The sequence below is a fragment of the Chrysoperla carnea genome, chromosome 5, assembly GCF_905475395.1.
Source record: "Chrysoperla carnea chromosome 5, inChrCarn1.1, whole genome shotgun sequence".
Classification (NCBI taxonomy): Eukaryota; Metazoa; Arthropoda; class Insecta; order Neuroptera; family Chrysopidae; genus Chrysoperla; species Chrysoperla carnea.
Window position 1 is genome coordinate 14806459 of NC_058341.1, and position 23881 is coordinate 14830339.

At 29.4% G+C, this 23881-nt stretch overlaps 1 protein-coding gene across 1 annotated transcript in view; it reads left to right on the forward strand.

Moving 5' to 3' along the window:
- Positions 1 to 23881, forward strand: part of LOC123300073 (transducin-like enhancer protein 4) — a 205102-nt gene that overhangs the window by 50057 nt on the left and 131164 nt on the right. The window contains exons 2-3 of the mRNA XM_044882546.1: positions 13083 to 13180; positions 13723 to 13786. Coding sequence (XP_044738481.1) covers positions 13083 to 13180; positions 13723 to 13786 — 162 coding nt within the window. The remainder of the gene's footprint in view (positions 1 to 13082; positions 13181 to 13722; positions 13787 to 23881) is intronic.

Consider the following 23881-nt stretch of genomic DNA (forward strand, 5'->3'; position numbering starts at 1 on the left):
TTTTGTACATAAATACTTAATAATAAATAATTTTATCAGAGAGTGTAATTTTGTTGTTTATAAATACAGTAGAACTTTAAAAACGTATAAATTTATATCAACTGAGATTAGCATCCATGCTAACCTCGGGATACCTACGGACCACTCCATCTAAAGCACTTGATGTAATTCTGCACTTCCTGCTAACTGACCTCTTTAGAGAGAAATGCGTAGCAGGTGCAGCTCTCAAGCTAAATCTGGTCTCACCCTGGACTGAGACTCATTGTGGTCATGCACGGATATTACGAAGTTACTCACTTCCAAGATCCGTTGACTACGTTTTACCTTCTCCTAACTTCGGGAACGGGTTCTCAGTAAGAATCTCCTAAGGACAGAATCGGGATGAGAACCTGGTTAAGCCAAAAGGCGTCGTTTTTTACACTGGCGGATCTAAGTTAGAGAAGAGGGTGGATTGTTTCGCTGAAGATCTCGATCTGCGTCCATCATTTCGGCTGCCAGATCACTGTATGTGAATGTATAAGACTGAACACCCTTAGATGTAGGGGCATTACAATCTTCACCGACAGCGAAGAAGCTCTTAAAACCTTCAGCTCAGTCTATCTAACGTCAAAGGTATCACAGAACTGCCTTACGTCTTTAAATGAGTTGGCGGAACAAATGATTGTAAGCCTGGTATGGGTACCGGGACACAAGGACACTTCAGAAAACAGGGACATTTTTGAAATGGGACAATGCTGCCAGACACAAGCATCAATAAATACTCGGGAGTTCCATTTGCGAACAGCCTCTCTTTGACGACCTCTCCAACCTAAAGTCCGTAGACGTCAATTCTCTCCTGCTGTTCTTAAACAGTTCCAAATGGTTCATGGAATAGTGGCCGGGGGTGGGTCAACCCTTTTTCGGTATCACAACGGACCCTCTAGTCTCTGCCCCCCCCCCCAAGACAACCACTCTAACCTAACATATCATCTGGGCAATTGCGTCTCTCTCGGATATAAAGTTTTATTAATGTTCAAAATCTTTGTGAACGTTTCTAATACATTTTTATGGTATTAACTATCATGAATATTGTCTGCCCTTGTGCCACAGTCTAAATAAACAATCTATGTTTATTAAATAAAACAAATTTGTGAGATAATGAATGAGATATCCATTTTTATAAATGTAAATAAATTTCGTTGTTGAATTTTTCAAAAATTTATGAATTGTTTTAATAAATAAATTATTTAAATATATATTTATTTTATAACTACTATTCTCCATACAGTGTGTGCATTGAATCATGTGCATTAATATGATAAATTTTTCATAAATAAGTAACATACACTTATAGCAGAGATTCTGCTAGAGCCAGCGTTTTTCGTTTGTAATGGGGACTCATGTAGACGACTTATTAAGTTAATCATGGTTTATACACAATATTATGCACACAACTACAAGATTTGAGGTCGAACTTTGATGGTTCTTTCGGTATTTTTTGGAGAGTTGATTAAGGAAAGCCGACAGGATTTTAAGAAGGTCTAAGAGAGGAAGTATTTTATTAAATGTGCAATAGCATGGAAGGATAATATATAAACCAATTCTTCTTAATTCACACTGTATCTTTTAAAAAAACCTAATTTTTAAACATAAATCCAGTAGTTATAAAATATAATAATATATAAAATATTATTTTTATAACACACATATGTAATGGATTTATGTACACTTTTACATTATAATTGGTAACTTGCATTTGTATAAAAATAAAACCTATGTATTATTAAAATAAAACAAACAAATGTTTTGTAAACATACTGTATATACACACATATATGTATAATATAAAATATTTATATAAATAAATAAATATTATACAAATGAGTTTGTACAGGCTGTTTATAGAAATGAACTCAAATATTTTGGAGAAAATGTAATTAATTAGTAAATTGGAATATGTTAAGTTAGGTATGGTTAAAGTGATTGTTCTGGTGTGAGGCACACTTAGACTATTTTATCCGTTGTGATACCGAAAAGACGGTTGACCCGTCCTTGGCCACTACTCCATGAACCATTTTGAGTTGTTTAAGAAGAACAGGAGTGATTTGAAGTCAACGGACTTCAGGTCGCAGAATTGCTGACTCAAATGACTCAATCTCCTTATATCAAGAGCCGGACAGTGACAGAGAAGAGACATCGTTTACTGTTGCTCCCCACTGTTCCATAATCGTGATAGGTCCAGTCGTTCAACGTGCCTGATCTTTATAGAGATCCTTTGTTGCGATAGAAAATCTTCAGAACTTCCGCGATTGTACTCAGAGCATATCTGTCTTGTAGTACCATTAGTGCGTTCCTCTCTCCATCTGAGATTGGCCTTTCTTAAAATATCCTCCGGATGCCTATTGACGCTTGTATCCGACAGCTTTATACCACTTCTAGCAAGCTCGCCGGCTTCTTGATTTCTTGGAATTTCCTGTGTCCCGGTACCCAGTTGCTGTCTCGCAGTTTTATAATCTTCCATCGATAATTCTTTGTATATGATAATTAAATCCTTTTAGCTCCTGCAATAATCATGATAGATTCAGTCATTCAGCGTGTTTGCCACCTAGCCTGTGAAGTCTAATAGCTGGAATGATTTTGCCTTTAGAGACCTTTTAAGCAGTCTCTTTTGCCATATCCATTTCTAGCAGACTCGCCAGCTTCACGATTCCCTGGAATGTCTCTGTGTGTGTCTCGGATCCAAGTTACGACAGTGGCCTCGCTTAAGTTACAGTTTTATAATCTGTGTTCGAATTATATTTGTGTAAGATAATTAAAACCGTTTTAAATGGAACATCCCATAGAAAATTTAATATTTAAGTATAATATAACATACTCCTAATTTATATACGTAAACAAACAAACAACACAGTACATTATGTATATTTCTATTTAGGACTTTAGTTAGCAGTAATGTTAATGTTTGCCCTCACAGTCCTCAGTCCTCCTCTTCTAGAAAAATATTCTATATGTATGTATAATGTAAATGGAATGGATGGCTATTTAAACAAAGAATAACAAATATTAAATATATTATAAAGTTTATATAAGTATTTTTATGTACACAAAATACTATACAATACACAAACAATATTATGTAAATATATACGTTACTTCTTACGTCATCATATCTGTTTTATAGTCTAGGAGTACAACGTTATCAAAAAAAATGTGAAAAAAGGTGAAAACAAATATCTAAAAATCTCAAATATTAAATAATTGCGTGAAAACATTCCCCCAAAAGAACGAAGAAAAGTCTTGCAACTGTGATATCCCAAAGCTGTTTATTCCAACACAACCCCTGCCCTTGTTGTCGAATGCATGAAGTTACTTGAGAACTTGGTCAGGGCAAAAGAGGTAGCCTTGATGTGAGTATCTTCGTGTCCACTGAGATTAGTTTTTAAAATGATATTACCTCCTGTCCGAAATGTGTCGACGAGTATGATACGTCCATTTAACTTTCTTGGCAGAGTATCTTCACGAAGTAAGAATGAAATATTTGGCATGACTGAATTTGGTGGAATCTTGCAATCAAGGTGAAAGAATTTACTTGAATGTCCTATTGTTCGAATCTAAACCCAATGAGCATTCTCCTCATTTTGGTCTGTTGGATAAAAAGTATCTGAAATAATTGAGTTGAATGTACGGAATAAACAAGTGCTTTTTTCCAACGACGCAATTCTGATTGTCCAGAGTATCCAACCTTTTAGTCTATTTTTTATTTCAAAACCAACGGATATTAAGAAGTAACAAGACAAAAAAGGAGGAAAGTAGTGTGAAGGATTAGTGAAATTCGCTTTAATTTGGCTCTTGGACTATCTACCTTGTTTCTAACAATTTTATACGGATTAACTTTAAGCCAATGAATGACTAGATTAACTTTTTCTTAATCGAGTTATAAATTAAATTTTTCTTTACGTTGTATTTAGATGATTATGTGTAATATCTATCTAATTTCCTGTGACCGAAACTTTTGAAACTTGAAAATTCAATCATAAAATTATATTCTTAATCCTTAAATGAATAAGTTATGTTAAAAAATAATCGCATACCAAAAAAACTATATGGTTTATTTCCAGGCTTTTGAACAATATTGCTTCGAAAAACACAATAGTTCCCTAAATTGTATTATAAATAGTCTTGTGAGAATTTGGTGACAATAGAGGGTTTGAATTTCTTTTTTTGTGAAGAGACAAATAAGAGATTATTTTCATGGATCAACAAAAGATTATTTGTTTATTTTCTAAATAGTTAAAACCACATTACACACAAAAAATTTTTTTCCCAAATAAAATGATCGTTAAAATGACATTATGGTGTATGATAAGTCCTTTTTTTCTTGTCAAAAAAAAAAAATTGGAAGAGACAGATTGATTACATTTTTATTTTAAGCTACCCCAATAATTTTTACAATCGATTTAGAATCAGGTCAATTTCATTTAAAAAATATATTGTTCAGGAATTTATACAGTCCAATATTTTTATACGATATTGCATTATCATATTTTTGCAAATTTTTTATGGTCCACAATTAATTGGCATTTTTTTACCAAAATGGCTTAATTTTAAGTTTTGTTATTCTCGAAGATTGTCATTAAAACTTCTTAAATAAGATACGAGTTGACAGAATAATCTTCAAATAGCTTTTTAAATGATAGAAACCTAACTTAACAACCATTTTGATTCAAACCAGCCTTCAACTAAAAGGGCAACTCATTTATGGACCAACTTTTTTTTGGAGCTAAAAACTGCAACGTTTTTCATTTACAAATTTTTTATTAAGACATAATATCATTTGTTAGCGTTATAAAATATATCGTATGCAGTTTATTTTTTTGCATTGAATTCAAAATGACATTAAATAATTTGTTAACTGTATAACATTTAGTATAAAATAAATAAGTACAGTTAAACTTTTTTTAGTCGCATTGTTTATTTAAGATAAAAACTAGAATAATATACTTTCGTGTGTGGTATGTCTTTTCGTCCGTCTGTTTGTCGTGTTTGTCAAGCTGCTTGTTTGTTATTTAAAGTATGTACAAAAAATAACAAATATTTCATTCTCAAAAACGATGAAACATGAAAATGTTTAAGCCATTCATGATTTCGTAGGTATAATCATTCATTTATAACAGAGGCCCCTCAAGTCATTATTTTTATTTATTTTCAGTTACATCCGAATATACAATTAAATTGATGATGTGGGTGGAGTCGATACTTCATTTTCATCTAAGCGACGATAGTATGATCAATCTACCGCCCCATTAATTATAATTGATCAGGTTGCCACTATATGGATTCGAACCCGTAACCTCCCAGTCAGTAGTCAAGCGGTTAAAGGATAACCAGTTCAAAGTAAGAACGTTTCAGAAAAAGTAGTAAATACCGAGCCTACTGTGAGAATGGTTAAGCCAATGAAATCTGAAAATACGTTTTAGGTCTAGAACATGCTGTTAAATTCTCAGTTATGTGTTTGTGGAATTTTATTTCTAATGACAATATTTCCAATCAATACAAACTTTAATCTTAACTTAATACAACCCTCATATAAGAGTACAAAAAACAAATTATCACACACTTATTAGATTTTTTTTTTCCAAGAACTTCAATAAACTTTTAATGATATCCCGTTTCATGATTTTTTTCCATCAAGATTCTAGTCCTGAGATATTCAACCAATAATAAACATCTCTTGAACAAAATCACAACATATTTCTTTACATAACCTAGATACTTTTTTCATCAAATGTCAGATTATATTACGGAAATTGCAAAAAAAAAAAAGGTTCACCCTAATTTAACCCCCTTTTAGAAAACAACATTTTAAGAAAATTGATTTACAGAAAGAATAATTTTACAAAAATCATCAAGAAAAATATCGTAATTTCATCCCTTCGAAAAACAGTATTAATTTTGACAACAGGATTGATTTTGAAGAGATCTGTGGTGGTTTGAAACCAGAGTACTACACAATATTTAGTCTCTCCCCTTATGAAATCATTTTAATTTTTTTGTATATTGATAAATTTATTAGGTGTTTAAAAATCGAAACTTTTTTTGTCAGTCATTCAAGTCAGTTAGGCAGTTTTAGTTAGGGTTGTTTCTGCCCCCTTTCCCGTATTCCACATGCTTGTGTGTTGGTAGCAGCAGCAAACAGCTCATATCAATCAGAATATATGAATAGTTTTTGTAGTTAATAAAACAGCTGTCATATTTTTTTTTTGAATTAACAATTTGCTAACCACCATAATTCCAGTAGTAAATTTCAGTTGGTTGTTGTTGTACTATGTTGTTCGGTATTGTTGATATTACGTAATTTTTTATTGTTATGATAATGTGTTTATTGTTGTTATGAAAGCGTATCATCATACTGATAAGAAGGTTTGCCTTTTGTTTGTGTAGACAAAATTTTTGATTGAAGTTATTAGGCCGTGCATATTTCGATATGTGATTTTGAAATAGTGGTTCATTTAATTGATGTTTGTTTTTTGTTTATGATGTAATGAATGTGCGAAAATTTTTGAATTTCGCGTGCAGTTTTGTTCTAAATATTTTTGAGGTGTAGTTTGAATGTGTCAAAGCACACCTTCTCAAAGTTCTTTAATTTAGAAATCTTCCTAGAGAAGAACTTTGTGCCTGTCGCTTATCCCCATCTAAATTAAAATTACTGAACAAAATGTCAAATTAACAGTGAAATTTCAAAAATAACTGTGATCGGCTTTTGCCGGTGGTCGATTTTGTTATTCTGTTAAAAATTCTCCGAATTTCTTTAATTTCGAGGGTTTATCTTCGATTCGTTTATCCCATCTTTCTAAAGCTGAGACTTGTGTGCGACTGCCTAATCTTTACTGTTGAAAGCTGTTGAAATTTTCACATGGCGTACGATTGGCAACGTTGGAAATCCATGATCGCCAACGTTTTTTAAACAGACAGAATTTTTCTCAGCTCGAATGAGTAGATCTCCGAAATTTTGCGGCTTGCCAACATAATAAGCCTTGATTTATAGTTGTCGAGACTCCAATAAGGGTTGGCAAACCTAGGTTCAATTTGTAATCTTTGACCAAGGCTGATAAACCAACACTGGCTAAACATCGAATCCAATAACAACATTTTAGTTTTAACAGGCGAAGGTTATAATAGTGAAAATGTTCTTCTTTTCCATCTTTTTCTAAAATTTTTTCTATTTCTTTTTTTCGTGTGTGTATGTTATATGATAATAAAAAATAATAATAAGTATATTCGTTTAGTTTTTGCTAACTGATTCTTCTCTCACAATTTACTCGATGAAATTTGTTTGTATTATGAATAACAAGCTTTGAACACGCGATCCACCAGCTCAACTCAACTCAACTTAAACTGCAAGAAACATAATATAACTTAATGTTCGTTACCTACCTATATCTACCTACCTCTTTATATAAAATAATGTTTATACGTTTGTATCAACCTAACAGCAGAACCTAGAGTTATAAGGTTGAAGAAAGTAATATTTATTCAATATAATAAAATGGTATTATTATGGCTGCAAAATTATAATTTCCACAAATGTTTTTTTTAATCATCAGTGAATATCAAACAAAAAAAAGAGTTTGTATAGCTTACAAAGGATTCTAAAAGTAAACTTCTGTAAATATTTAAGTTCTGGTGATTGTCCTGGAGTGGATAGACTAGAAGATCTTTAGAAATGCCTAAAATGTAGGGTGAACTTTTTTTATCTTCTTGAGAACAGTAAGTGTTGACTATGATTGAAGCCTGCAATCATAGCCTGCAAGTAAAACGCATAGTGACAGATAAAGTGCCATTTTTGCTTCTTTTTCACTGTGCCTGCTCTTACAAAAACTTCTTGAGATCCATTGTAGTTCCTTGTTAAGAATTAAAATTCATTCAGCTCTCATAAATCTTTGGTTTTATGAGAGAAATGGTTTTATTTGTTCGCTCTTTATTTCCACCGCTGCATCCAAACTATTAAAAAATCCCGCTCTGTTGTTTTAGAAGTGGGATATTTCAATGTCAGGCATGGTTTTTCCCGGAGAAAATGTCATTTGTGATTTGAAGTTTCCTTTGACAATTTTAATGGCTAAGAAAACTAGATTCTTTTCACGATTCAATAGTCTTTTTTCCCTACAGTCTGGTATCAATCTTTCCGTGCTTTTTTCTTTGTGTTTTCTCTTTCCTTCCTTGTTTATTGTATGCACGGTAAAAGTATATGAGGTTGTAGTGAAATTTTTGTCTAATAATGTATCAGCGGAGACTTTACACCGACAATACTCAGTGTGTGGTCAGTTGTTTACAATTCGTTTCATATACCCCCCCCCAATTTTTCAATTTTTTTAGACCAATTTAATTTCTGATAAAAATCAGTTCATCAAAATGTTGGAAAGTGGTAACTTATATTTATTCAAGATTCTCTCTTTTGTAAATTTCTTAAGATATTGTAATCGCGGAGCAACTGTCTTAAACAGTTTGATAAGTACTGTTTTAAATAAATGGAATAGTCTATTATTTGAGTGCATGTGTCGGTACTGTATGAATGCACAATGTTTATAAACTCTATGGTCTATGCGTGTGTGGTGTATGTTAGTAATAAGTTGATTATAATAATAAAATGTAAATAGTTTATTATGATTATACAGTTTAGAGTTTAGAAGCTAGTCAAGTTAGACAGAGATATCAAGTTATACAGAATGGTTCAAGTTAAAATAAGGATAAATTCATCAATTTTTTTTTTATAGCCGAGAAATCCATCTTTTATAGTAGCAATGGAGAATTGCACATACAATAACCTTGTACCGAAAAAATCTCTTAGGAAACTCACTTCATTGAAAATAAAAGAATACTTAACGTTATTGTTTTTGAAAGTCAGTTGAGTAAATGATTTTTGCGTCTCAGGATTATGCCACGTCCAGTCTCCACCACTGATTTTTTTTTTAAGGATCTGTGTGTCAAAATTTTACTTTTTCTAAGCAACCCAATTTGGTTATACTCACATAATTTTTTTTTACATCCTGTGAGTCTTGCTCTTATAGCTTGGATCACCCTGTATATTCAGGTTACTACATCGTTTATATATTCACTTTGAATCACGCCCTACATGGATTCCATTGTGCATATGCATCCGATAAGTCCGACAGTAATAAAAATACTACGTTATAACATTCGATTAAGAACGTCACCCTCTAAGTTCTGGTTGTTATGTAATAGGGACTATAAAGTTTTACAATATGGTTCGTTGGGCTTTTATGGGTTCGTACACGTTACTTATGAGTAACAAATATGATTAGACGACTGTGATTATGATCAGAATAATATTCTAATGTTGAAAACATTTTCTATTTGAGAACTATTAGTATGATAATATTATGTGTTCGTTTTTATATTCCAATTTTATTTATTTATTTATTGAAATGTTCATGAATGTTTTTTTTTAATTCGTGGATACAGTTTAGTTCAAAAATTTTTTATGTAACTTAACGTATAAAATTCTTTGATGGAGGGAGGAACGTACTTGTGGTACTACAGGACAGAAATGATCTGAGTACAATCGCAGGCGTTACGAAGATCTTATATCACTTTCAAGGGCCTCTATTCGCCAAGTTGTTGCGGCTATTACAAGACACTGGTTGGGCAGCAGGCATGCTGAATGCTTGGGTCTGGCAGTGTATCATGACTACTGCAGGAACTGTCACAATGGTGAGGAGTAAATCTTCTCTGTCACTGTCTATCTCTTTTCATGAAGAGATGGAGGACTTACTTGAGCCAGCCTCTCTTTGACAACCTCTCCGACCTAAAGTCCGTCGACGTCAAAGCTCTCCTGCTGTTCTTAAACAGCTCCAAATGGTTCATGGAGTAGTGGCCGGGGATGGGCCAACCCTTTTTTCGATATCGAAACGGACCCTATGGTCTAAGTATGCCCCACCCCAAGTCAGTCACTCTAATCTAACCTAACCTAACGTAAAATATAAGGAATGAGCTTTGACGGAAAAAATATACTGAAAACTTAAAAGTTATCGTATGATGTCATTGATGAATGCACTTATAGTATAGCTGAATTTTGATTAGCTTTTCAAGTTTTTATCTGAGAAAAATCTTGGAAGGAGACCTTTTCTTTTGTGGACGAATATGTATGAAATACGAATATGTTTCTTTATAATGCCCACTTGCTAAATTCAAGATTATGTTCGAATATGATTTCGGTCATGTGGCAGCCTCGTCTGGCGCGTAGACGACGCAATCTGGATGTCCAATTTTTACGCACTTTTCGCAGTAATTGCAATCGTATTTCACCAATAACTCACAGAATGTTTCTCTGATTTGCAATATATGTATAGATTCTCATTCAATATTTGACACAAAATACCCAAGTTTGTCAGATAATCTATCAATAACCTTTACGAATTTGCTGTTCATAATAGCAAACATGGGATGAGATGGGTTCAATTATTTTATTTTTATGAGTAACTACAATTTGTGTTTTCTGATTTATATATTTTATATTAAATTACTAAAGATTTTTAACATTTGTTTAATCTTCTTGATCGTTGAGATTTTTTTTCTGATACAGTTGAATGCGGATACATTTATTAAAAATATAAATTATTATTTTAATTTATTTGTTTACATTCTTCAATAAATAAATAAATAAATAGTGTAGGTATTATGGTTTTTTTTTTCTTCATTAGTGTTAATTGAAAATTTACATACACAGGTTAAATACAGATTGTTTCTTGGACAAATATTTCTAAAGTTTTATAACTTTGAGTTAGAAGCACTCTTTTGTTTGATAATCGATTTGGCAGCATCAAATGCTTTGTGTTTAGTTTGTTTTTCCATTTCATAATGAATATAATTTTCATTAAAACTATGTGTTGAATAATTTTCAATTTTTTAGACTTATATCTTCGAAAAGGTTCGTTTCCATAATGCCACAAGTCACAAGTGCACTTGTTGAAAGTAGTGACTTTTTTAATAGTTGGTTTCATACTTTTTGATAGTATACATTTAAAAAATAAGCTAATGTAGCGTCACTTTCTCATAAATTGACAGTGAGCCATTCAGGCTTCCGTACCCATCTGGTTGTTGTTATCTCTGACCCAGTATGTTTCCTTGGTAGTAATTTGTACACCTGATTCTAGAATTCAATAAAGCACATTCCTGTTTTGCATTTGCATTCAGTAAATTATTTAAATAAATTGGTTTAAAATAAGAAAGTCGATAATGATGTAAAATAATGCGTGATAAAAGTATTTATATAATAATTAATATAATAATATAATTATAATATTTAAAACTTTCTCAATAAACACCTGGTATATTAAATACATACATACCTATATAATATTATTTATACTTTACTTGTATAAATGGTTTGTAATATATAATTGATTTTCATTTTATATTATTAATTATTACATACCATAATACATATAAAAACATACATAATTTTAGATCGGGTGATTTTAGCAGGAAAAAAATGTAATGCCAGAATACAGTCATTTTGAATACTCAGAAATAGAGATAGCTCTTAACGTGAAATGGGAAATTGTGGCCGTAAATGTTATAGGAAATCGAACAATTTTCTTATTCTAAACAATATTCTGTAACTTCGGTTCAATAGTTATCCCTACATATTATAAATTGTATAGTAAAGATGCTTGTTTGTTTGTTTGTTACGCTTTCACGCAAAAACTACTGAATGGATTTGAATGATAATTGAAAATAATCTAGCTCATACAAAAGAATAACACATGATCTATACTTTATAAAGATACATTTATAAAAAAAAATTAAAAAAACTATATGTATTGTTTTGACATCTCATAAAGCAGGGTGAAGGAGAAACAATTTATGGACATCTGTTCAACCAAGATTATCAGACATACTGCTTACATTTAAAAAAAAAAATTGAAAACTGATTATTGGATACATATATTTCTATCTGTATAAGACAATCGTGCAACGACCTAGTGTTTCTTTTTTCTTTTCCTTTTTTGATTCAATATCAATTAGATTCAATAGACCAACAAACCCTCAAAAAGTGGACTTCAAACTTCAATCAAGTTGTTTTTATTCTTATCCATGATTCGTATGTATGAAAAAGATCCTACAACTGCATAAAAAGCATCCTACAAAAAGAACTATTTCTAGTTTTTAAAAATGTAAAATTGCAGACTATGTACAATTTTTTCTGTTAAAATTGCCCGATTTCTAAATACAAACTAACATTCATGCACATGTACTGTAATACTAATTATATGATATTAAATATTCTTTAATAATTTATTATAATAAATTATAAATTATTTATACCACAAATGTTTAAATATTGTAAATATATGGATAGATGATGTACGTACGTATGTGTTTGTGTGTGTGGATTTATTTATTAATTATAATTATCATATTTAATAATAATATATTCATATTTATTTTTATATCGCACATCACTATTACTTAATGGAAAATGGTTTTGTGAAAATTTATAATCAATATAATTAATTTTATTTCTTTAATAGTCCCTTATTCACTGAATATACTCATAGCGAATAAAGAAATTAAAAAAGATTAATAGGGAATAATTCTGATGTCCAATTGACCATATTATCCATAAAAATGTAAAATTAGACTTGATACCATTACAAAATTTGAAAGTGAAATTAAAATTGATTAAAAAACGAAGAAGTTATAAGCAATCAAAGTCTGCATTCAAATGTTGCCCATCTTCGTTAAGCAAAACAAAGTGGCCATCACCATCACCAGTGGCTATCTTCCTCTTTGTTTAATTAGGAATTTTAAACGTTCATATCTTGCATACTAGTAAATATTTTTAAGAAACCAATCCATTAACTCAATTTTCACTTCCGAGAAAGCTAACTTAAAATACGGCAGAGCAAAATCAATCAAGATATTATGGACATTCAATGAAAAGTGTCTTGGGTGCTTGAATATAATATCAAAATTAATTTTTTTATGAACTTGGTTTACAAACTTTTTTTTAAATGTGTAATTTATTTATTGTTAATTGTTTTAATTCTTAATATTAATTATCGTATTTATTTTTGTTTTAGGGCCCACCACAGCCTGGTCAACCTTTTAAATTTACCGTTAGCGAATCATGTGATAGAATAAAAGAGGAATTTAATTTTTTACAAGCACAATATCATAAGTAAGTACTTAAATTTTTGAATTTATTTAAGAAGTGAGTCCATTCTTTGCAATTAAAAAATACAAATTTCGGGTAAAATTCAATAACAATTAAGGTAGTACGAGCGCCAATCCTGGTTTAGACTTGTGGTTGAAATTAGTTCTACGATATTTTCAACTTTGATGATGAATTTTATTATAACTTCTTGAATCTAGACGAAAACTCCCTTGGTTTTCGACACCCCCCCCCTCTATATTTTTCAAAATTGATTTATACTTAGCCCAACTTCATATTTTAAAAAAATCAAGTCTTTTATTCAAAATTTCCCTGGCGCTCGCACATCCTTAATTAGATTAATACAATTCAAAAAAATATTCACAGATTTCAAAGGAACATATTCGTGTTGATAAGTGTAGGATAATCAGATTGTTCAAAAATAATCTACGGTATGTAAGTTGCCGTGTTATAGTATTTCCATACGTTTAATAATGTTAATCCATATAGACTTTTTAAAATACAAACTTGCAAATAAATTAATTTTTACTTAATTTTTCTTTTTACAGTTTAAAATTAGAATGTGAAAAGCTAGCGAGTGAAAAAATTGAAATCCAACGACATTACGTAATGGTGAGTTATTTTCTTGAATATACAAAACTAAGTAGTACTTTATCCTAGAGAATAAAAAGAGTGAGCGATAAGATTACAATTTAAAAATTTTCTAATTCTTTGTTATAAACATATGTTTTTCTATTGTTTTGATTTTTCTTTTTTCTAATGATTGAACATTTTATTAATAAAATTATGAAATAATTGAAATTAATTGCAAAGGTAATTATAAAATAATGTTTATATAATTATTGAATAAATTTATTCACAAATATTAATATAATTATTTATTTATAAATATTAATAAATATATACATAGCATTACATACGCAGAGGATCGCTCCCAACCAAATATAATAATTATTATTTATATAAAAAAAATAATAATAAATTATTAATAAATAATTAAATAAATACTTTCGAAAAATTTTCAACATTATTGATTATATTTTACAGGAAGTAATTGACAAAATTTCATTTAGTTTTTTCTTGCTATAAATTTAGACGAAACGAATAGTTTTCGAGATTTGCATTCTTCACCTCGATAGAAGAATGTGTCAGGTTTAGACGACACCCATATCAATTGTAGGAGTTATACTTCGATAATTTTCGTCCACTTTTACTTCAAAATATAAAGATTTCAACATTTGAAATGTTTTTTTGTAGGGATTCTTTTTTCGGGCTAAAAAGAATTAGAATACTAGAATACTCGTATATCGTACAAAACTTTATCTGCGCCTCTAAAATGTGAAAATAAACGGAAATTATAGCAGCTAGGTTCCTTATTGCACGTTATCGTTCTGATTTGTTTGCTGGTTGGGACGTAAAACCAAAAAAAGTACAACAACAAAAAACGACCCCCAAAAACCGACATCTAGTTTACCTAGGAAACTAAAACTTTTTCAATCGATTCAGTTTGCCATGAATTTTGAGAAAATGCAAAAATAAATGTCAATCAACTGTCAATTTGTATTTTTGTCAAAATTTTATGTTTTATCATTTAAAAAAATTGAGTTGTGAAAGTAATCAGAAGTTAAAGATAACAGAGGTAATTTAAAGTAAGTACAGTTATGTTATGTCATAGTAAATATCCTGATCAAACCAAACGTAATATCCGCACATATTGGGTTGACTAAAAGTACAATCAAACAAGTATTTGGCTTCTAAAATTAATACCTTAAATTTTCAGAAAAATATCTTGTAAATAAAAACATTAAGCGCTACATTTATAATGTACCAAGGAACGAAAGGAATATAGTTCTTATCGGGTGTCCCAAGACACCTCTTGTTCTTATTATTTAAAATTAGTCGTGAGTTATTGGCAAAACTATAATATTAAAACAGTTCTATAGTAACTTGTTATTAGTTAAGATTTTGATAGTAATTTGGCTAATTTGATTGATTGAAAATGCGTGCGATAATAAACTATTTATCCCACGCCATATTTTTTTTTCGGTTGTGTATACAGTACTTACTACACTACCTTTATTTATATAATTATGATTAAAATTTATCGGTTCACATGATTAAATATGAGATAGGTGTACACATACAATTATTTGTAGGTTTGATATATAAAATATTTATTAAAATCCGGTTTTATATTAATTATTATTATGTATACAATAATAATAATAATTTTTGAAATAAATAAATAAATAAATAAAATAATAATTATACAGAATTTTAATAGTATTAATAATAACAATAATAATTATTTAAAAAAAAAACCATATAGCAGGTATTATTAACCATTCTTCCGAATTTGTTGTACGTAAATATTAACTGTGTTTCAAAATTTACTATTTCGTTCTTTTAGAGTAAATAGCTCAGTTGGTTAAGGCGTAATCAATTCCATCCGCGGTATGCCCTGGTGTAGTGCATGGTATATGCGTGAAGGAAGTGCACTCAGCCTCTGAAATTGAGGAGCTGATAAATGAAATTATCCGCGGAAAAGGTGGTAAAACACATATATGATATCACAATGGGCTCTATATAGCCTAAGTGTTACTTTCGTGAGCAGCCAATATAACCTAACCTACCCTAACCCTAATCTCGCACTTGAAACATATCTAAGAACACTTTTCATTAAATTATCTTTTTCTTTAGACCCTTCTCCAAACCGCTTTTGAGAATAATCGCCTTTTTTTTAATTGTTCCGGGTACGGAACCATAAATTCGCACTTGAAACATAGGTAAGAACACTCTCCATTAAATAACCTTCCAAACGGATAAAAAAAAATCCTAATTGGTTCATCCGTTTAGGCATTACGATGCCACAGATAGACACACATCGCAGTGAAACTTATAACACTTTCATGGTTTTTATGGCTTTGAATATCTGGAAAGCCACTTCAAATTAAAAAGAGAAAGAAAAAAGCACCTTTAAGAAACTTGTAAACTTTCAACCCCTTTCTCTGATTTTAACGACGTTGGTGGCTTTTCCTCACTACAATCTTTACAGTTTCCTCAAACGTACTTGTAGAGTTGAAGAATCGCTATGTAGGTTTGGTGGGTGTGAATTTACACGGTTGTGCTTTTCGTAAGCTTTATTGTACAAATCATGTTTGTAATTAAACTTCAATTTTAATTGTATATACTGAATTTTTGTATTGCTTTAAAATGATTCCAATTGCTTTGTTTGCACCCCTCGTTTTATTGGTAACACCCTGTATTTTTACATACATATAATAACTATAAAATTTATTAATAATAATAATAATTACAATGTTTTTAAAATAATAATAATAATGTAATCAAACTAACATACATTGGTAATGTTTATATTTTGTTATTGTTTTTATAAAACTACACCATAATAATGCAAGCCTTGTTATTGTAGATTTTTCATTCATAATGTAATGCATGCAGCGCATATAGTAAATATGGAATTATTTTTAATAAATATTGCATTCATTAGATAATTACGTATACCATGTGTGTTTGTACCATCTAGGCATATACATATCTGTAGTATGACAGAATACATCCGTTTAGTAATGCATCTTAGCGAGAGATATTATATACATGTATTGAACATTAGTTGGAAGACGCTTGGAGAGTGGGAGTTTTTTAGTTACAGATAAATAGTAAGTTCATCAAAACTCCAACTCTCTGCATGCATACAACAGAAGATCTGTCGTATCGTATCTGTAGTCTTACAATACATGTATATAATACCTCTCGCTTAGATGCATTACTAAACGGATGTATTTTATCATACAACAGTTATGTATATGCCTAGATGGTACAAACACACATGGTATATATAGTCTAAATCCTATCGTGCGAAAGCTAAATTCTAACTATTCAGCCTGAAAAAATGTTACGACATGATATATAACTCTATGAATTATTTACTTGTGATCATTTTTAATCTCCCGAACCAAAATAGGGGTGTTATAAGTTTGACCGGTATGTATGTGTCTGTCTGTTTGTCTGTGGCATCGTAATGCCTTAACAGATGAATCTATTTTGATTTTTTTTTGTTTCGTTTGAAAGGTAATTAAATGGAAAGTGATCTTAGCTATGTTTACAATGCGAGTTTAGGGATCCGTATCCGAAACAACTAAAAATAGGCGATGATCTTCAAAATCGGTTCAGTTTAGAGAAGGCTATAAAGAAAAAGGACATTAAAGAAAGATTGTTCTTACATTTATCGAGGGTTTTTTAAATTTTGTTAATTTCACTTGTACAATAAGGTGTTGGAAGCATGTTTTTGGCTGAAAATTAAGGCTATCACAGGAATTTTTGGTTAAAAAAAAATTGTTTTTATAAAAATTCCTTGGATATAGTCTAACACGATCTCAGACTATAAAAATATAAACTTCCACAATGTTATTTTAAAATGTATTTATATTTATTTATTAATATGTTATTTATAAATAATAATCATAATCATAATGCATACTTATAAAATGTAATATTTATTTATTCAGTGTGATATGCAACCTAACACGATGAATATAACGGCCATGCATTTGTCCAAAATCATTTCAACATAAACTTCAAAGTACAAATTAATTTCAACATAAACTCATCTTAGTAATTTCAATTTGGAGGAAATCGAAGTTGTCTACGGGGGATGTGACCCCCTTTGGAGTTTTTTCTAAGAGATTTATCACGAGACATGGGGGATTGGATACTTTTTTCTTGTTTTAAATTTACGAATTCAGTCACAAAATCTTTAACGATGTTTCTGGAAAAATATTCGATGTCTTTTATTCACAAGAATACGGTAATTTCCTGATGTCAAATTTGCCATATTCCCCATAAAAATGTAAAACTTAATACCATAAGAAAATTTGAAAGTGAAATTAAAATTGATTAAAAAACGAAGAAGTTATAAGTATTCAATGATTCTTGCCCATCTCCTTTTAACAAAACAAGATTTTATATATAATTTTTCATGATGATACCGTGCAATAACATCACTAAACTATCTACCATCTTCTTCTTTGTTTAATTAGGAATTTTAAACGTATACATATTGCATACCACTAAAGATTTTCAAAAAACAACTTCACTTTTCTGTCCGTCCAGTGAAAATTCTTATCTTGAAGTGATAACAAAAATTTAGTCAACATACCTATAATGTAACAATTTTTTTTGTATACTAAATTTAAATTTTTATAGAAACATAAAAAAGTTTTAATCTAAGAATTATAAATCTATTGATTTGTTTAAACTGATTTTGATTAATCAACTGTATCTTATTTTGATTGACATCGTTGATTGATTGATTGATTTCATTCTTAATGCGTGTAATAATTTTTTAAATAATAAAAATGTTTAGCATATGAAAGTAATATGAAGTTATCAAACATGTTATTATTATTATGATTATGATTATATTATTAAATTAGAATATTTATGACACACTATTTTAATTTCAAAATGTGATCTATATTTATTTTTATGAATTAAAATTGTTTTTTTGTATTATTGTTTGGTATATCCTCTGTTCGATATTCTTCGATAATTTTTAACAATACATTAGTCAGCACAAGTAAGTTGTTGAATACAAGTAATTATCATTTTTTATATTATTTATTTCAGTTATTAATCACATTTTTATTAATACAAATTCCTTCACATACTTTTTTTTAAATATAAATTTTAACATTAATATATTGTCCTATTTCTTATTATTGTATTTTTGGTACGTATGTCGCCGTGTTAGTGTAACTCCATCCATTTGATAATGTAAATTTAATCTAAATGAACAAACTTTTAAAAATAGAAAATAATATGTTATTCTACTATTTTTCGAAAAAGTACTTCAAAATGTTGATTTTGCTAATAAAAAGCAAATTTATTTCGGAAAAATACGCACGCTTTCTTGTAAAAAACTTAAATTAAATTTTAAACCTTTTTTAAACTTTCAAAAAAGTGGGCATCCAATTTGATGACGTAATGTCGGTATCATTATACGAAATAACACAGATAAGTTTGACAGATATGTTCATAGACAACTGATAATAATAAATATAAATACTTATTATCTATGAATATATTATACCCAGCTGTCTACTTTAAACTAATTGATGATCTATGGTTCATACCGATATGACATCACAACAGGGCTTGCCTGCGTTTTAAGTCATGTGATATACAGTTTAAAAATTACGATTTTTTAATTTTAATATTATAATAGAAAAATGTGCTTTTATGACTCGAAATCAAAATATTTTAGTATATTTTTACGTAAATTTTAAGTTTTTTCAAATTTCATAATTGGATGTTCACTTGATCATTAAAAAAGTTATAAGCATTCAAAGATTGTTGCCCATCTTCTATTAAGAAAACATAGATTTATATGTATTTTATATGTATATCTATGGTGATATCGAGCGATGACGTCAGTAACCTGTATCTTCTTCTTTGTTAAATTAGGAATTTTAAACGTTCATCTATTTTGCGTACTTCTAAAGATTTTCAAAAACCAATTTCACTTTTCAGCCCGTGCATTGAGAATTCTTCACCTGAAGTGTTTAGTAAAATTTAGTCAACATGCCTATTGGTTAACGAGCTTTCTACCAACTATGCTTCAATGTATTAATACTTTCCCACTTCCTCCCACAACTCCATTGTCCGTCCCACAACTAAAACAGTATAAATATGTTTTTGCAAATAAATATAAATTTTTACTGTTGTTTTTGGTATTAAATATAAGTAATGAATGGTATGAGTGATTCGGGATTTTTAGTTATAATAATAATTATTATTATTTGAGCACTCACAAAACTCAAACCTACGATTATTTTTTAGAGCTACCTAACTAATGTAGTCTAGACTTTCTGATAGAAAGTTGTTGTATTCATTCTGATAATCGATCTAAGATTGTATGATACTTTTACTTCTTTAGGTGGCATATAAAAGTAATTATCACTTTTTATATTTTATTTCAATTATTTATCACAGTTTTATGGGCAGAGTGTGTCATGTTTGTGGCGTAATATGTTCAATAAACCAACACATATTTCTGTGTCACAAAAGTTTAAATGTAAAAAATGTTCTTTATAAAAAAATTAACAACTTTTGTTTGAAACATTTTTTTTACACATCACTGTTTACCCACGAGGACGCTAATTAGGTGCAAATTTTAAAGTATGTATTAATATGGGAATATCAGTTGTGTGTGTGAGGCTATTTAAAAGTGGATATCTTTTTTTATTTACGTGATGTCAAAAAACAGACGATTGCGTCATCAACACTGTCTATACATGGTATTTCAATAATTAATTCAGTCCATTGGTTGTTTTCACTTGTTAAAATAGAAACTAATTTGTCCTGATCTTAATTTCATGCTTTTAATATGACTGATTGGGATGATAAGAATAATAATAGAAATTTGATACTAAAAATTTAATGAGAATCCAATAATTAGAGTTATCAGGAAGTTTTTGATGTGGTTCCTGTAGGTCAAATCATCACTGTTTGGCTAGATATATAGTTATTAAATATTATATAAATAAATCTATGTGGACTAAAATTTTATAATATACACAAATAATTCATTATTTCAATTAAAATGTAAAATTTTAATGAACAATTTATAATAATAAATAAATATCACTCTAGTATTATATATTTATGGGATAATATGGAATGAGAGAGGTGAAAAGGTTTGAAAAGTAAAATATGGTTAGGACAGATACTTTAAGTACAACAAATTAGGACACCAAGCAATGCCACAGGAGAGAAAGAAGAATAATAATATATGTATTTATTGTCTCGTTATTTTTGGACACCTTCAAGAGTCTCGTTTAATTCAAGTGGAATTTACAGATGATTTCCAGGGGAAAATTTTTTTTCGACGTTTTTAAGGCCTTCCTTACATGTACACCCTTTTCAAAGTCAGCTAGAGGATTGGAAATCTGTATGGACGTTAGTACCAAGATAGTGCCTTTTGGGGGTGGGCTTTGAACTTTCAAGCCCACTATCCTTTTCTCCTTTTTAATGCCAAAATGTAATGGATTTTGCAGTTTTTAAGGCTTTGATGACTTTTTAAGGCTTTGATGAGTTATAGGGTTGAAATCCGACACAAAAGATTGAGTTTAATGTCGAATTATCATGGATTATAAAACAGTCTTATGAACCAGAAAAAAATCAAAATCCTATTGCAATAAAAATCATCTTATAAAAGCACCTAATGAGGGGAAAATATGACCTTTGTGATACAAAGCTGTGGTGCTCATTACTGTGATTTTTGGACTACAACAGATAATGTACTTTTTTTAATCTAAAGTTCTCATACTTTTCATTCCTCGTGTTATTTCATAAAATAATGATATTTTTGTTTAACATTTATTTATTATTAAATATTGATGATAATTCAAAAAACCGTTCAAAATTATTTTAATATTTATTTTATTTTATAATAAATTTTATTTATTAATACACCACTTTTCATATTAACTCTGATTACATTGAATGAAGTGTTATGATGATATTAAAAATGTTTTTATATAAATAAAATATATAAAAACTATAAAAATATATTTATTTAATAATTATTTTTCATGCTCAATAATCCACAACCATCGTGGAAATATTCTACATCGCTATTGGACATTGATTTTGTTTCCATGGGCGTATAAAGCTAGGAATCTCTCTTATAAAGCGCGGTTTTCTCATTAAAATCTTTGCTGAGTGTTTTTGGGTTTGACCTGCATCATCAGAAGTTGCTACACATGCGTACACGCGGAATATCGTTCACGGTTGTTAATGTAAAACCGGTGTTAATAATACATTGTCCTGGCTATGAAGCGAAAAAATATTTAAAAAAAATTCGATTTAAATTTTCGGATCCGTTACAAGACCTTTTCTACGGGAAGTTTAAAACTTTTAAAATAGCCGTATCAACCATTAATAGATATACACAGTTATACAGCTATTAAATATCGATTTTAAAATTACAACCATGTATTTAGAACTTCCATTCACTGGTTTCCTCTATTTTAATAGGTTTGTTTCATTTTGTAAATAAAATTTACGTGTAAATACTTACTAATTATTTATTTGTGTGTATGCGTGTAACTATATCTAACTATATGAATGTGATGTATATAAAATAGAAATGAAACGTGATCTGTACAATTAATTATGTTATTATTAAATGTTAGTAATTACTTTTTATTATCTACGCAATTACTCCAACGAATTTCTACGAACCCTAAATGATTTGATATAGTTATTTTATCAATCAAGCATTTCTACGAACTATTTAACTATACTAACCATACTACATAGTGATTGAGTTATTTGTTATATATCAAGTTCTATTTGTTACTTAGAATGTAATTACAAGAGGGAACATTTTGAAATAGAAAATCGCAAACCATAGTCTTTTATAACGTCCCAGTACAGGAAAGTTCTTGCAATCGATTCGAGTGAGGAAATAAATGATTGTCAAACGTTGCGTGTAAAAATTGGAGCAGAGAAAAATTAAATATGAAATTTTTGTGTATTATTCAAGTTGCATGAGCATCCATTGCAATTTTTTTAAAAATTTTTTTTTTATATGAAGTTGGAGTAATTGAAATCAATTCTTTCTTCGAAAGCCAAGGCAGATATCGGAAAAAGTATTTATTTATTTTTACTCCCATGTTCATATTGATACAGTAAAAATAGGGTGAAAATTTGAAGCAGTTTAACTGTATCATAATCTATTCGATTTTAGATTGCCATGTATATTTTATTTCGATTAACAGATTTTATCTCATTTAGACTATCTGTAACAAACTATCGATATACAATTCTAGTTTGTGTGTTTTTTTCCTCTGAAAAACAGAATACAACAAACTGAATATAAACCAGAAATGAATACTAAATGAACAGAAATGCAAAATTACATTTACACAGTAAACACTTGGTATATAAACGAACGATGCTTTTTATTACCCGATTGCGCCAGAAGGAGGGTAATACTAGAGATTTCAATAAAACTATATAAATACATTTTATGATTAACAAAGTTTCCAAAAATGACAAAAAAATCCTAGATCATCGGCCTTTTTATTATTATTTTATCATTCAAAGTTGGTTGAAAAAATGATTTATCATATAGGTTGTCCTTTCCAGTTGGATATTTCTATATCAAAAAATCTAGGGAGTGTGGTAAAAATCTATCTAAAATATTTAGACAATCTAATAGTTTATAATAATACCATAAAAATATAAGGTTGTCGATGTTATAAAAACAAAATTTTAACTAAATTATGAGTTCATCGAAGATCCATCATTTGATGAACAGATACGACTATAGTTCGAGTATTGATGATTGAAGAGCGATATCTATGTTATCAAATATATAAGCATCACTTGCACACAATATATTATATATTTTTGTAATTGCGTGGTTTTGTAAAGCCAAAAATAACTCGACTACAAAGCATGTATTTGGTTTGTATGTATAAACCGTGCAATAAACCAAAACTATTTTTAAAATACTGTAGGTTTACAATCAACTTAAATAAAAATTGTAAAGTAAAAAGCAAGTCCAGTAGTTTTTACATAACGACTATAACTGTCGGGGCCAATTAAAAATCTAAGATGGCTCAAATCTTTCCAAAAATAATAGGTCCCGATAGTTTAACTCGCTATGTAAACTAG